The sequence below is a fragment of the Schistocerca serialis genome, chromosome 4, assembly GCF_023864345.2.
Source record: "Schistocerca serialis cubense isolate TAMUIC-IGC-003099 chromosome 4, iqSchSeri2.2, whole genome shotgun sequence".
Classification (NCBI taxonomy): domain Eukaryota; kingdom Metazoa; phylum Arthropoda; class Insecta; order Orthoptera; family Acrididae; genus Schistocerca; species Schistocerca serialis.
Genome location: NC_064641.1, coordinates 545,210,845 through 545,226,555, shown reverse-complemented (window position 1 = coordinate 545,226,555; position 15,711 = coordinate 545,210,845). Strand labels below are relative to the sequence as shown.

At 41.6% G+C, this 15,711-nt stretch overlaps 1 protein-coding gene across 1 annotated transcript in view; it reads left to right on the top strand.

The window, feature by feature from the left end:
* LOC126474601 (uncharacterized) overlaps positions 1 to 15,711 on the top strand; it is a 692,800-nt gene that overhangs the window by 375,036 nt on the left and 302,053 nt on the right. The window contains exon 8 of the mRNA XM_050102077.1: positions 5,546 to 5,711. Coding sequence (XP_049958034.1) covers positions 5,546 to 5,711 — 166 coding nt within the window. The remainder of the gene's footprint in view (positions 1 to 5,545; positions 5,712 to 15,711) is intronic.

Below are 15,711 nucleotides of genomic sequence, written 5' to 3'. Positions count from 1 at the left end.
GCCGCAACACGACGTGGCTTGGGCTCGACTAATGTCTGAAGTACTGCTGGAAGAAACTGACACCACTGATCCTGCAGGGCTGTCCATCAATCCGTAAGAGTATGAGGGGTTGATATCTCTTCTGGACAGCACGTTGCAGGGCACGCCAGATATGCTCAATAATGTTCGTGTCTGAGGAATCTGCAGGCCAGGTAGAATGTTTAAACTCAAAAGAGTGTTCCTGGAACCACTCTGTAGCAATTCGGACGTGTGGGGTGTCGCATTGTCCTGCTGGAATTTCCCAAGTTCGCCTGAATGCACAATGAACATGAATGGATGCAGGTGATCAGAATGGATGCTGTCACCTGTTGCAGTCGTATCTAGACGTATCAGGGGTCGTACATCAATCCAACTGCACCGCCCCACACAATTACAGAGCTTCCACCAGCTTGAAAAGTCCCCTGCTGACATGGATTAATTAGGTTGTCTCCATACCCGTACTTGTCCTTCCGCTTAATGCAATTTGAAACGAGACTTCTCCAAACAGGCAACATGTTTCTAGTCATCAACCGTCCAATGTCGGTGTAGACCTTCCCATGCGAGGAGTAAAGCTTTGTGTCATGCAGTCATCAAGACTACACGAGTGGGCCTTCGGCTCCGAAAGCCCATATCGATGATATTTCATTGAATGGATCGCACGCTGATACTTGCTGATGGCCCAGCATTGAAATCTGCAGAAATTTGCGGAAGGGTCGCACTTCTGTCACGTTGAACAATTCTCTTCAGTCGGCTTTGGACCTGTTCCTGCAGGATCTTTTTACAGCCATAGCAATGTCGGAGATTTGATGTTTTACCGGATTCCTGCTATTCACGGTACACTCATGAAATGGTCTTACGGGAAATTCCCCACTTCGTCGCTACATCGGAGATGCTGTGTCCCATCGTTCGTGCGCCGACTAAAACCCCACTTTCAAACTCGCTAAAATCTTGGTAACCTGCCATTGTAGCAGCACGCGTCCGGGGTAACGCTTCTTTGGACTTAAAAAATTTTTCCCAGTCAAACGTCGTTCGCATCAGCCGAGGTCGCTAAGCGCACATCGAGAACCTGGGGCGCAAGGAGGCAACAGTGTAATAGGCCCTCCAACATTGACTGCTGCTTCAGTAGTGGTCGGGCTGCTGCACAGGCAACTGCATTGAACAGAGCCAAGACGTCCTGCATCTACCACCTAACAAATGCGCGCGACAATTGTTGTGTTACACAGGCGTTGCCGACCGCAGCGCCATATTCTCCTTGTTTACATATCTCTGTATTTGAGTACACATGTCTATACCAGTTTATTTGGCGCTTCAGTGTATATATACAATAAGACAGATATTAATAACAACAGTAAGAATTGTCTAAGACGTATTTTGTGCAGTCAAGAAACAGAACTTCAGTATTCCACAGTGATTCTGATTCCCCGCCCAGCCCGAGTATCGTCATGGATAACAGATCAGAGACACTCGGTCTCCATAGTCTAGTCGCTTTTTGCTTCTGCGCGAAATACCATGCAGCCGCCAGAAGCATGTCACGTGGAGCAGACACTACCTGTAAATACCACGGACCGACAGCTGCCACTCAGTCTCTCATTAATCTTTCAAACATTTAGTTGCGGCGCACTAATTACTCGGATCGATGTTTGAACTCTTTAGAGTCTTCTTGAACTGGTCTTCAAAGAGCTTCTGAGGAGCACAACGGGGCCTTCTACCTGTTCTCACCTCACTGTACAACGTATGTCAAGAAAGTCTGTTGTTTCTCATCCGCTGGAGATGCTCAATCCATCTGAATGGGTGATCAATAACGGTAGCTTCTATACTGTAAAATTTTGCCTTCTCAGGAACAGTCTGATACAGTCATCATACTTTATGTTCATGATGTACCTAAGCTTCTACTGGTTGAAGCATTCTAGTTTATTAAGATCACCGCGATGTAGCGTCCAGGTTTGGCAATCAAAGAGCAAGATAGAAACGACAACTGCTTGATACATCATCTGTTTCGTGCTTAGCGTCAGATCTTTATTCAGGAAAATGTCCAAAAGCAATCCTGTTCCCCAAGTCGTTTCCCGATGAGGAATTTGTTGATAATACAGTTCCTACTACTTTTCAATAGCAGATTTGAAAGAAATTAGTCATAAACTACTAGTACTCAAACCTAAAGTGAAAGGTTTCAATGTGGAACACTTGGCAAACTCATATGCTGTACGGGAGTTACTCGCAGTTGTTTATAAATTTTGTCTGTGATGTATTAACTATTCCAATACCCTCTCGCAATTTTTTAAATGTGTTATTGATAGTTTAATGCTTCCGTTACATAAATTTTCTAATCAGAATTACGCATCTATGAACTGACTTGCGCCATGAACAATAGTTATTAGCCAGGTACTTCTTGCAGCTTCACCCGTATACAGTATGTTTATTGGATGGATTACATTACTTCATTATCTTTATTTCCAGCATACCTTTTAAATAAATTTAGTTTATTTACTTATTCATCATGTTCGTGCGACAACGCGAGCCAGAGCTATTGGTCATGGAACAAGTCAGTTCATAGTTATTGAGTTCAAACTAAAAAACTCTTTTCATGGAAGAATCAAAGAACTAATAAAACCTTTAAAATTTATGAGAGGGTGTAGAAATGATTAATACATTACAGAGGAAAGTTCTATACAGCTTGACAAACTCCTGTACAGGGCAGGGGTGTACCAAATGTGCCACAAGGAAATCTTTCAATTTAAGTTTGAACACTTGTAGTTTATAACTAACTTCTTTCAAAATGCTATTGAAAATGTAATCTGTTGACTAGCTGACACCTTTCCATACAATTCTTAATGTATTTTTATCCAACTACATAATGTAGATCCGTCTAGTGCACACTGAATTAATGTTATATTTCTTATGAAGGAGTCGATGTGGTGAACTGCAAACCCCATGACTATGTTGCTTGTTTCCCTGAAAACGTCAAACAATATTGTTGCTAAAAGATACATATGTTTCATGATCATACGAAACTATGCTTGATAATGCTGTCAGGGACGTTGAGTAAGTGCACTCGAGTCGCTGAATGAATTTGATCCTCAGTTTTTCTATGTCAAATGGTAAGACTAATTCAATTACATTGATGGTTCCGTGACGGTATTATTTTTGTAAACAGATGCTGCGTTCGCCTGAATCTCGTGTAGAGATAGTGAAAATAAGGTAATAGGTTAGTGCACACGGAAAGTGATTAGAGATTGTGACATGTAAACACCAATTTCTTACTCTCCCTCTTTACTCGATTGGAGTATTCTTCTAATTGATTGCAAGCTTAGGTTATTAATCACGGGGCTCCATGCTCTCAGAATAGTAGGGAAATATATTAACGCATTCTCTAAAACGTTCAAATGGCTCTGAGCACTATGGGACTTAACTACCGAGGTCATCTGTCCCCTAGAACTTAGAACTACTTAAACCTAACTAACCTAAGGACATCACACTCATCCATGCCCGAGGCAGGATTCGAACCTGCAACCGTAGCGGTCACGCGGTTCCAAACTGAAGCGCTTAGAACCGCACGGCCACACCGGCCGGCCTCTAAAACGTGAACGGTTGTAAAGTAATTGATTAATTACATTTATAACAACTACGTGGTGTTCGTCCTTATAATTCTGTGATATAATTCTAACGATCTGAGACTGATTGTTCGTTCTCGATCTACATCAAGTCCATTACTTCAGACTTACTGGCAATTCCCTTAGGACTCAAGTTTTCGTTTTTAGTTTGCAGAATATCACTAACATCTATTGCAAGACAAACCACCTCTTAAATGCCGTAACTAACGTTTTTTTTTTTGTTTTTTTTTGTGGCAAGTAGTTTCCCAGAACCAATTCTACCAAGCATTTCTACGAGAACTCTGCTCAGCTTACTGTTGACACTTTAATTAAAAAGCTTACTGTTTAACAACTTTTAAAAATCTCTTTTCAAGCATTGAGATATCTCAGTCGAAGCGGACTACTAGTCATTTCAGATAAATAGCTTCACCCAAAAGAAAAATTTAAGTAAAACAATTAAAACATTGACAATCTTCATAATACGTAACCTTGGTAAAATCGTAGTTCAGACTTCTATTCCTCAAATGAGATACAATCATTTGGCACATTATGGGAATATTTTCTTTAGTTTTGTTTTGGCATTTTTGTAGCTATTTTTGCTTGTGCTTGTTCTTTGCCCTTCTCCCCATAAGGGTGATACTAAAATTGAATGAGCTTCGCATATAGTTGGTCTAACTGACTTTAAAACTACGTAGAAATTAAATTCATTAAAAACATTTTATAGTTATGACGTGCTTGCTTGACGTCATAACAACGACGTCACAAGCTGCCAACAAGCCGTCTCATTTGCAGACAGGCATCGAGAGAAAGTCATTGACAGAGAGGGTAATACATGATGTGTGACACTGTACTTACGGTGTCGCGGGGTAGACGCTTGGTCTTAGGTGTCTTGCCACGGTTCGCGCGGCTCCCCGCGTCGGAGGTTCAAGCCCTCCCTCGGACATGAGTGTTCGTATTGTCCTTAGCGTAAGTTAGTTTAAGTTAGATTAAGTAGTGTGTAAGCCTAGAGACCGATGACCTCAGCAGTTTGGTCGCATGGGAACTCGCCACAAATTAAAAAAAAAGGCTGTACTTACCCTGCAATTTATTTTATAATGACAAAATTGTTGGTATATATTTTTATTGATGCTGTAAGTTAAATCAGTAAGCAGATATTCAGTAAGCCACACTAACGGTCCGGACATCAAACGAACCTGTGGACCTGCAGCTCTGGCAAAACATCAGCAGTGTGTGTATCCACGAAATTTGTGGACTTTAATGCCAGTAAACAATCATTGGCGGATTTCACTTTCATCATGGGTCTGTACAAAATACAACAGTCAAATATCTTTTTACAACCAGAATAATACGGAGAAAGAGCTTGGACCTAAAATTGTCTGTCTGTCCTTTTCAGCACTGTCGCTATGCTGCGGGGATCCTTACCAGATAGTTTATACGAAATACATCGATAAAGTTGGAAGAACGGCAGCTAGTTTTTCATTATCATGAAATATGGAAGACAGTGTCCGGGTGTGATAGGCTAGTATGGTCGACAACCATTGTAAGAAAGATGACTGTCTTTCCACCGGGATGTTTTCGCGGAATTAAAATCAGTCACTTGCCAAAACATTACGTTGTCTCTCACCTCTTTCGAGCAAATTACCATAGTGATTGGGAAAAAAAGCAGAGCTCCAATTCGCATATCTTTGCGGCATGTGGAAAGGTAGAGAAATAAGTCTGAAGATTGTGTTATACACCATCTTCCTAGCACGTAAATGTTGACAGCAAAGCAGCAAAGTAATCATGTAGAGGCAGATGTAGCCGATGAAGCAGAAGTTTGTTTAGTCCCAACAAGCAATGTCCTTCGCTGCTAGGTCTAGAAATTTTCGCCTTACCCTCACAGCTGCGCATTTAAGGCAAGTACTAGGCATAGGGCGTTAGATGGCGTAATGGTACTGCAGCTGCAGCGTGGAGCAGCTATCCGCAGCGCACCGTGTTCCAGACCTGCCCACTTGTTGCAGACTCTTCGCCGTCGCCGCTGTCGCCGGACGCCACGGCGCAGGCGCCGGCCGGGCTGTCGCTGGGGGTGGAGGAAGACCGCCGCACCAGGCGCCGCGGCTCACAGCTGTGAGTAGCAGCCAACCACGCAACCTATTTCCTCTGTACCCCGTTTTTCCAAATACAAGCACCTACAACTCCGTCAAATCAGAGTGTCACCACTCGTAAAAATGAACAGGAAACAGACATCTGAAACTTGGAGGAAGGAAAGCGGACTATTGTAGCTGATATTCTGTGATCAAATACCACAGGTCATCAGATAAAACTAAAAGATCATATTGAATCTATGTAACATATTTATTTCCACAGATTTTTCTACCCAAGACTTCCGAACACAGATGCAAGAGGTTTTTCCGACGATGTTCAATAGTGGAAATCAGTATAAAGGCAGGGTTCCACGAAAATATTAACACAATATCTGAAGCATACAGGTATAGAATTTACTATTAAAATAGGAGATACTTGTAAGACATAAGCAATCAGGATGTAATTACAAAGTTTCTTTCGTAACACGAGCGACAGAATGGGGATAATATTCTTCTCGGGTGTACAACCGTATCATAACGTCTTCATGACACAATATTTCCGCGGTCCAACTGGCCGCCATCTTCAGGTGAGAGTACTGGTGGACGATCTCGCCGGAGAGATCGTGCATCAGCACTCTCACCTGAAGATGGCGGCCAGTTGGACCGCGGAAATATTGTGTCATGAAGACGTTATGATCCGGCTGCATACCCGAGAAGAATATTGTCAATTATTACGCCGGGAAAGCCTTCGTAGTCACAACAAAATGAGGAGTTTGCATTTCCTACATGGAAATTGGTTTAACGGCACTCACTGTGCTGTTGTGTTATTGCATTTCCAGTACTTAGTCCAACCTCCATTCTTCAGGATTATCTCAAATATTCTCCTTGGCATTGATTTTGTTAGGGTTTTTAGTTCTAGGAATGATATTGCCACCTACTGATCTCTCTGTTTTCAGCTGTCAATGGCTTCAAATTGCCTTCCACTGCGCTAAACACGCCTTGCAACTATTCCACAAAGGCTTTCCCAGGCTTCAAATCCAGCCTACGTGCAGTCCAGGGCATGAAATCGGTATCTTTATCTTAAAATGACTTTTTGGTTCTCACAGAACCATAAGCGGATGCATTACCTTGTTGAAACATCAGACTTTCATCTCCTAGCTCCTCATTGATTGTAATTAATTCTGTTTCTAACATCATGGTGTACGTAGCGTTCATTCTAGTGTCAAGCCAAGCAATGCGTGGTTTACCTTTAGTACGGAAGGCTGTCCATATCGCAACACTTCCACCACCAAAATATCTCCTTCTTACCTGCTGCTCTGTTCTCACTTCATGCCAATAATATTGAAATCCATTCTGCCCCAGAAAATTAAACTTCTCATTACTGAAGATCGCTTTATCCCATTCTGAAGTATGTTTTTCAGCAAATTCCAATTAGCATATTTATGCATCATTGTTAATGCAGGTTTTTGCAGTCGTTTCTTGAATGCAACGTATTTGTGATGTGACAAAATTTGTCGTACACGTTGGCAGTTACTCACAACTGTAAATCAACAAGAAGTTGAGAAGAATAACGGTTTATGGCCCTTGCATTGCGCAATAGTAACCCTTTCTATGAGTCAAATAATTTTCTACTTTGCCCATATATTCCGTTCTACCCACATCGTACACCCAATCTAAAGAAGATATCAATCACTGTGCTTAACAATTAGAAAGTCTCATTTTCTTGTGCAGTCATGCTCAAAAGTATCCGAACGACCTGAAGTGCATTTCGCCTGCATCGCATGCAACCCACATAACGCAGCTGTCTAGCAGATCCCCTAATCGCTCCTTGGTACAGTCGTTTGACATTGAAAATGGTTCCAACAAGTCACCACCAGAAACCACTGCTCTGTATCGCAATAACTCAAGATGTAAGGTAATACCATGATATTAGAAATATCAGGGACCACCTTATCACAGATAAGACTATGCTTAAGACTTGCAAGCTCACATTTACTGCAATAAATGATATACCTGAAATGTTACCACTCTCATTATTACGTCCGATAGGTAATGCACGTAGTAAGTTCGTCGTATTCATGATTTCCTCTTCAAAGTAACATACCGTACTTGTTATTTAACACAAAATGACATTAAAAATTTAAGTTCTTCACGAGCAGCTAGTTGAGAATATGTATGAACTTCAAATGACACGACGAACCGTCTCGTTCTGCGTATGGATTCAAACCCAGGTCATGAAGACTAGGGTTTCGTGACTGACGGAAACTAACAGTCATTCCTTACTAGACACACAGAGAGTTGGTTGGTTGGTTGCTTGGGGAAGGAGACCAGACAGCGTGGTCATCGGTCTCATCGGATTAGGGAAGGATGGGGAAGGAAGTCGGCCGTGCCCTTTCAGAGGAACCATCCCGGAATTTGCCTGGAATGATTTAGGGAAATCACGGAAAACCTAAATCAGGATGGCCGGACGCGGGATTGAACCGTCGTCCTCCCGAATGCGAGTCCAGTGTGGAACCACTGCGCCACCTCGCTCGGTCACACAGAGAGTGATATGCCTCGCATTTAGATAGTATCAGTTAGCAAATATCAACTTTGAATTACATAATGAAAACATTTTTAACGGACGCGAATTCCTACCCAGTATCTATTGACCCTGTTAACGAACTACGAGAGATGTTAAATATTGCTTCTTCACAAGTAAGTTACTTGAAATGCCGTGAGGTAAAGCTTTTAGTTGGACAGGGATTCGAACCCAGAACCTAATCGGATTGTTATCGAAGCACAAATAAGTGTGACATGTCGGATTTCCTCGGCAGTAGCTAGATGTTTTAACTGCAATGACGAGAAGAAACATTAATTTTTTCCTTCCCAGGACTCCAACCCGGCACCTATCGCTGTTATATTCTAGAGAAGACGAACGTTAAATATGGTTTTGTTACACCAGCAGCGACATGTGAGCATTTCTGAACTAGAAATAATATGACGAAGAGTTCAGTGCTGACTGGGATTCAAGCTCCACACATATCGTTGTTGTTTACACACAAAGAGACGTCAGCTACCGAATTTTTCTCCACTAGCAGCTCGGAATAACATCCTTGAACTTACAGTGATCTCTCAAATAGTTCTCTGTCTCACTGGGAATCAAAAACGTCAGATATCGTTGGTGTTGACAACGAATGAAAGTGCATTAAAAATCAAAATTATTATCCACCAGCAGATAGGTGATTTCATGCAACAGCTTGATTATACGTAATGGAAACTTAAGTGCCAGACCAGGATTCTAACCCATTCACGCGCAGTTTGTGGAGATGTTGATGAATCTGCAGTTTTGAACAAACAACAAATTGTAGTCGAGCTGTATTGTCACGAAGGGATCAAATTCCGCGTTAAGGGCGGTCTGAGTTACATTCCAAGTTCAGAATCAATTTTATCGACATACAGAAGCTCAAATAAAAATGTGTCCTATGATCCTACATAGCGTTTGTTTCGTCACTAGAAATAAATGACTAGTATAAGAAAGGTTACTGGTGATAGTGTTCCCACCCCTGACTTTATTGCAGTTCAACCTAACGTCTACTTGGTAGAGAAGGAATACCATGTTTAATGTGAATTTCAGACCACAATGCCATTATATCTTCTTCACTTGGCGTAGCCAGAAGAGAATAGAATCTGACCCTCCCTATTAAAAATCATCGGCAGAAGCTAGAATCGAACCCAGACACCATAATAGGAACCTATCATCAATCCAACAGGCCCCCAAATCCTTTTCTCTGAGACTCGTTTTTCTATCATAACACCAATGCCGCACAGTCGATGAGAATTCTCACACACAGGTACCCTGTAGTGGTTTGCAGAATGGTCAGTACATTCATTTACTTGGTTCACCGAATCGCCATGAACTAGCTGCCTTGGCTACCCAGTGCATACATTCGATTCTATTTTGTAATCACCGAAATAAAATCACGCAACTGCCACCTACACATAACTGCTAACAGTGTAGGATGCAGAAATTTAAATAGGAAGTGTTCCTTCCCATTTGAGTTAGTCTATTTGGCTATCTGTTTGTTTAAAACGTCGTGCAGTGCAAAAGAAAACATGTAACTGTCTGTCTCTCAAAAGCCTAGAGCCGGCCATATGCATTATCTCACAGCACTCTGGAATGCGGAAGTTGTGGAGGAACTCATCTTTACTTCATGAGGTGCTGTAGCTACATGACAGCGTGTAGCGTAATGGTAAGTGTCGCGCACCGTAAATAAGGCGGCGTGAGTTCAATTACATTCGCTGCTGCATCTTTTAAAACGCAATTCTGCTGTGTGCTGTAGTTATCAATTTAATGGTACTTTGAACATAAGTCCCTTCACTTCTCAACCTAAAATAGTCCCATGTGGAAAAAGGGCTAACGTTCTGCGACATTTTGTTCTTCTCAGGTTTAATAGATGGCCAGGCAGCGGATGCTCCTCGAAGCTTTTGTATTATGTGTGGGGAGACTGCATCGTACCAAAATAGTCACAAAAGTATTTTCTACATTAGCTGTCGTCTGTTAGTGGCATTTTATTCTTGTTAAAACCTTGTTTCACAGCTTTAACTCAGAACAAGTTTTCTACATGCATGTAATCCATAAACTGCATGTGCATTGTCAGATTGTTAGAGATAACATCAGAGAATTCGCATATATCGTTGATGATTAATTTCTCTCTATGTTTAGTAATGTTTTAACAACACTAAAATAAACCTTACGAAAATTGTGCACTGTATTATAAGAAATGAAATAAAACTACCCACGATTACCTTACGACGAAAGTATGTTTTAATAAAACTGAGTATCTGTACACAAGCGTGTCTCTATCAGCACGAATTAGTAAAATACTACATCTACATCTACATCCATACTCCGCAAGCCACCTGACGGTGTGTGGCGGAGGGTACCTTGAGTACCTCCATCGGTTCTCCCTTCTATTCCAGTCTCGTATTGTTCGTGGAAAGCATTGTCGGTATGCCTCTGTGTGGGCTCTAATCTCTCTGATTTTATCCTCATGGTGTCTTCGCGAGATATACGTAGGAGGGAGCAATATACTGCTTGACTCTTCGGTGAAGGTATGTTCTCGAAACTTTGACAAAAGCCCGTACCGAGCTACTGAGCGTCTCTCCTGCAGAGTCTTCCACTGGAGTTTATCTATCATCTCCGTAACGCTTTCGCGATTACTAAATGATCCTGTAACGAAGCGCGCTGCTCTCCGTTGGATCTTCTCTATATCTTCTATCAACCCTATCTGGTACGGATCCCACACGGCTGAGCAGTATTCAAGCAGTGGGCGAACAAGCGTACTGTAACCTACTTTCTTTGTTTTCGGATTGCATTTCCTTAGGATTCTTCCAATGAATCTCAGTCTGGCATCTGCTTTACCGACGATCAACATTATATGATCATTCCATTTTAAAACACTCCTAATACCGTACTCCCAGATAATTTATGGTATTAACTGCTTCCAGTTGCTGACCTGCTATTTTGTAGCTAAATGATAAAGGATCTATCTTTCTGTGTATTCGCAGCACATTACACTTGTCTACATTGAGAACAATTGCCATTCCCTGCACCATGCGTCAATTCGCTGCAGATCCTCCTGCATTTCACTACAATTTTCCATTGTTACAACCTCTGGATACACCACAGCATCATCTGCAAAAAGCCTCAGTGAACTTCCGATGTCATCCACAAGGTCATTTATGTATATTGTGAATAGCAACGGTCCTATGACACTCCCCTGCGGCACACCTGAAATCACTCTTACTTCGGAAGACTTCTCTCCATTGAGAATGACATGCTGCATCCTGTTATCTAGGAACTCCTCAATCCAATCACACAATTGGTCTGATAGTCCATATGCTCTTACTTTGTTCATTAAACGACTGTGGGGAACTGTATCGAACGCCTTGCGGAAGTCAAGAAACACGGCATCTACCTGTGAACCCGTATCTATGGCCCTCTGAGTCTCGTGGACGAATAGCGCGAGCTGGGTTTCACATGACCGTCTTTTTCGAAACCCATGCTGATTCCTACAGAGTAGATTTCTAGTCTCCAGAAAAGTAATTATACTCGAACACAATACGTGTTCCAAAATTCTACAACTGATCGACGTTAGAGATATAGGTCTATAGTTCGGCACATCTGCTCGACGTCCCTTCTTGAAAACGGGGATGACCTGTGCCCTTTTCCAATCCTTTGGAACGCTACGCTCTTCTAGAGACCTACGGCACACCGCTGCAAGAAGGGGGGCAAGTTCCTTCGCGTACTCTGTGTAAAATTGAACTGGTATCCCATCAGGTCCAGAGGCCTTTCCTCTTTTGAGCGATTTTAATTGTTTCTCTATCCCTCTGTCGTCTATTTCGATATCTACCATTTTGTCATCAGTGCGACAATCTAGAGAAGGAACTACAGTGCAATCTTCCTCTGTGAAACAACTTTGGAAAAAGACATTTAGTATTTCGGCCTTTAGTCTGTCATCCTCTGTTTCAGTACCATTTTGGTCACAGAGTGTCTGGACATTTTGTTTTGATCCACCTACCGCTTTGACATAAGACCAAAATTTCTTAGGATTTTCCGCCAAGTCAGTACATAGAACTTTACTTTCGAATTCATTGAACGCCTCTCGCATAGCCCTCCTCACACTACATTTCGCTTCGCGTAATTTTTGTTTGTCTGCAAGGCTTTGGCTATGTTTATGTTTGCTGTGAAGTTCCCTTTGCTTCCGCAGCAGTTTTCTAACTCGGTTGTTGTACCACGGTGGCTCTTTTCCATCTCTTACGATCTTGCTTGGCACATACTCATCTAACGCATTATGTACGACGGTTTTGAACTTTGTCCACTGATCCTCAACACTATCTGTACTTGAGACAAAACTTTTGTGTTGAGCAAACAGGTACTCTGAAATCTGCTTTTTGTCACTTTTTCTAAACAGAAAAATCTTCCTACCCTTTTTAATATTCCTATTTACGGCTGAAATCATCGATGCCGTAACCGCTTTATGATCGCTGATTCCCTGTTCTGCGTTAACTTTTTTCAAATAGTTTTGGTCTGTTTGTCACCAGAAGGTCTAATATGTTATCGCCACGAGTCGGTTCTCTGTTTAACTGCTCAAGGTAGTTTTCAGATAAAGCACTTAAAAAAATTTCACTGGATTCTTTGTCCCTGCCACCCGTTATGAACGTCTGAGTCTCCCAGTCTATATCCGGCAAATAAAAATCTCCACCCAGAACTATAACATGGTGGGGAAAACTACTCGAAATATTTTCCAAATTATCCTTCAGGTGCTCAGCCACAACAGCTGCTGAGCCAGGGGGCCTATAGAGACATCCAATTACCATGTCTGAGCCTGCTTTAACTGTGACCTTCACCCAATTCATTTCACATTTCGGATCTCCGTCAATTTCCTTCGATACTATTGCACTTCTTATCGCTATAAACACGCCTCCCCCTTCACTGTCAGCCTGTCTCTGCGGTATACATTCCAATCTGAGTTTAGGATTTCATTACTATTTACATCTGGTTTCAGCCAACTTTCTGTCCCTAGTACTATATGGGCGTTGTGACCGTTTATTAATGAGAGCAGTTCTGGGACCTTTCTGTAGACGCTCCTGCAGTTTACTATTAGCACATTAATATTGTTATTCCCTGTTGCATTTTGCCTACTCCTACCTTAGATTTCGATTCGGTCTGTGTTTAACTGGTATGCTGTGTCATACTCAACACGTATGCAAATGTGGCATTTCATGAATGAAGTTACGTGTTCCTAGAAACCCAAAATTTGCTTCTCAGCAACGGAAGAGGCGTTACCTGTTGTGCAGCATTGTAAGTTTTTCACCATTTCACTATCGGCTGAAAGTATTTTCTTGCAATTTCCTTATCGATGTTTGTTCTGACTGCTTGTAGCTCTCTCACAAAGGGGAGAAAAACGTTGCAGTCTGCGAGAGTGGAACCGCGAACCGTAACAGACGCTTTTTCACAGGTCAGCACGCACCCACACAGCTGGCGAAGGTGTATGTGTTGGGCTTTCCAGTTACGAGGCCAGTAGTCGCTAGAACTCCTAAACCGCTAATTAAAGGACGAGATTAGTAGCGATTTCCACGTGCAACGACTTTCTTAGGCTGAAAACCGTAAATTTACAGTCTTTTCTTACACCTCAAGCGATAATAACTCAGATTATTAAATGGAAATGACAAGAAAAATCAAATGAACTTTGAGGCTTAATTCCGTACACACCAGGAACTAACTTGTCGATCACAGAGTTGCCAAATATACCTTGCCTTGTTGCCAAATCTCAGTTACAGTACCAGCAGGAAGAAGACGAACCGATGTCATCCTACAGCGGGCTGGGAAGTGACCATATCTGGCGTCTCAAAGACGCGGCTGCTACGGCTTGGAATACGTAATGCGTCTGATTCGCATTTCTGTAACTAGGTTTAGGGACTGGAGTGTAGTTACTAATAATACTCAGAACTGACTGCAAACTAAGAAACATAAATCAGTAACTCTCATAGTTGTTTTTATATTTATTTCGTAACTGTACTCAAAACAAAGAAACTCATTCACGGACGTTTTCGTGCCTCGCCGATAGTCGAGCACACTAAACAAATAAAAATAAAAAAGAATGTGTGTGTGTGTGTGTGTGTGTGTGTGTGTGTGTGTGTGTGTGTGTGTGAGAGAGAGAGAGAGAGAGAGAGAGAGAGAGAGAGAGAGACAGAGAGAGAGAGAGAGAGAGAGAGAGACAGACAGAGAGAGAGAAAAATAAAAAAGAATGAGAGAGAAAATAATAAATTGTTGCAAATAAATTGAATACCGGCATGTAAAGACATCTTTGATTAAAATGACACGTTCCACATCATTAATAAATTTCGTATTCATGATCTACGGAACAAGTATTAATCTAATCTAATCTAATCATATCATATTGCTGACTAGCCGTGAAGAGTCATGAATTACCGAAAGTTTCGCCAATATCAGTAACCAAATCTAAACTTGAAAATAAAAGACGTCAGTTTTTGTAATACACCGGGATTCCTATCAAAACCCTTTCATCCCTGTTAACTAACCACGAAAGATGTCTGATATACCTCCATTCAGAAGTAACGAAGTGTGTATGCATTTAAAGATGAAGCGCATGATGTGAAGTTCTATGACGGAGATACTAACCCAACACGTAATAGGATTGTTAACTAAGTAAAATCAAATTTTATGTATCGGTTTTTCTTACCAGCTGCTAGGTGTTTGAATCTAAAATAAGGATACAAATTTTTGTGCCTGAGCGACAATCGAACCGCACTCCTATCGTTCTCCTTTATCATCCACGAATATAGCTTAAGTATCAATTGCTTACTCACCAACAATCTTGGAAAACGGAACGAAATGATTGAACTATACTGTTCCGAGAGATTCAGATCCCCGAAAGAGAAGATACAAATTCGAATCGCAGTTCAGCACCAAATTTTTCAACGCCTCTAGTTGAATCAAATACAAGTAAATTAGGAGCCCTGTTCCTTTAAATGGCTATCCGTTGAACAAAAAATTTTTTTTCTAATCTAAGTAAGTTTATTGGCGACAGTATTTCTGTTTACCATGACCGCTGCCTATGTCATTTCCCAAAGTAAACCGGCTTTGTCCAGTTGGGAATGAAGGAACGTGATGTTTAATGCAGATTCTGGATTGTAACGTCTTTCTCTTGAGGTTACCAGAGGTAAAGTAAATCTGTTTGTGCCGCTTAAAAGTAAATGCCTGAACCCACGCATTGCACTTGTGATAGTTCGTTCCACCAGACCTTTGTGGCCACATTTCCCAGCCCCAGGAGTGTGCTGTAACGGATGATGTGCTGAGCTTACAAAATTAGTCACGGTAGAAAACATGCGAGTCTATTAAGTGGTTAAGTAGAAGCAAGCTTCCGAAGTGGAGATTATGCTATTCTCACTTATGCAGGATGTAAAGACTCTTCTAGGAATCATAGCCTCCATCTGAAGCCATTTTAAAATTTTCACTAATTCAGGAAATTTCTTAG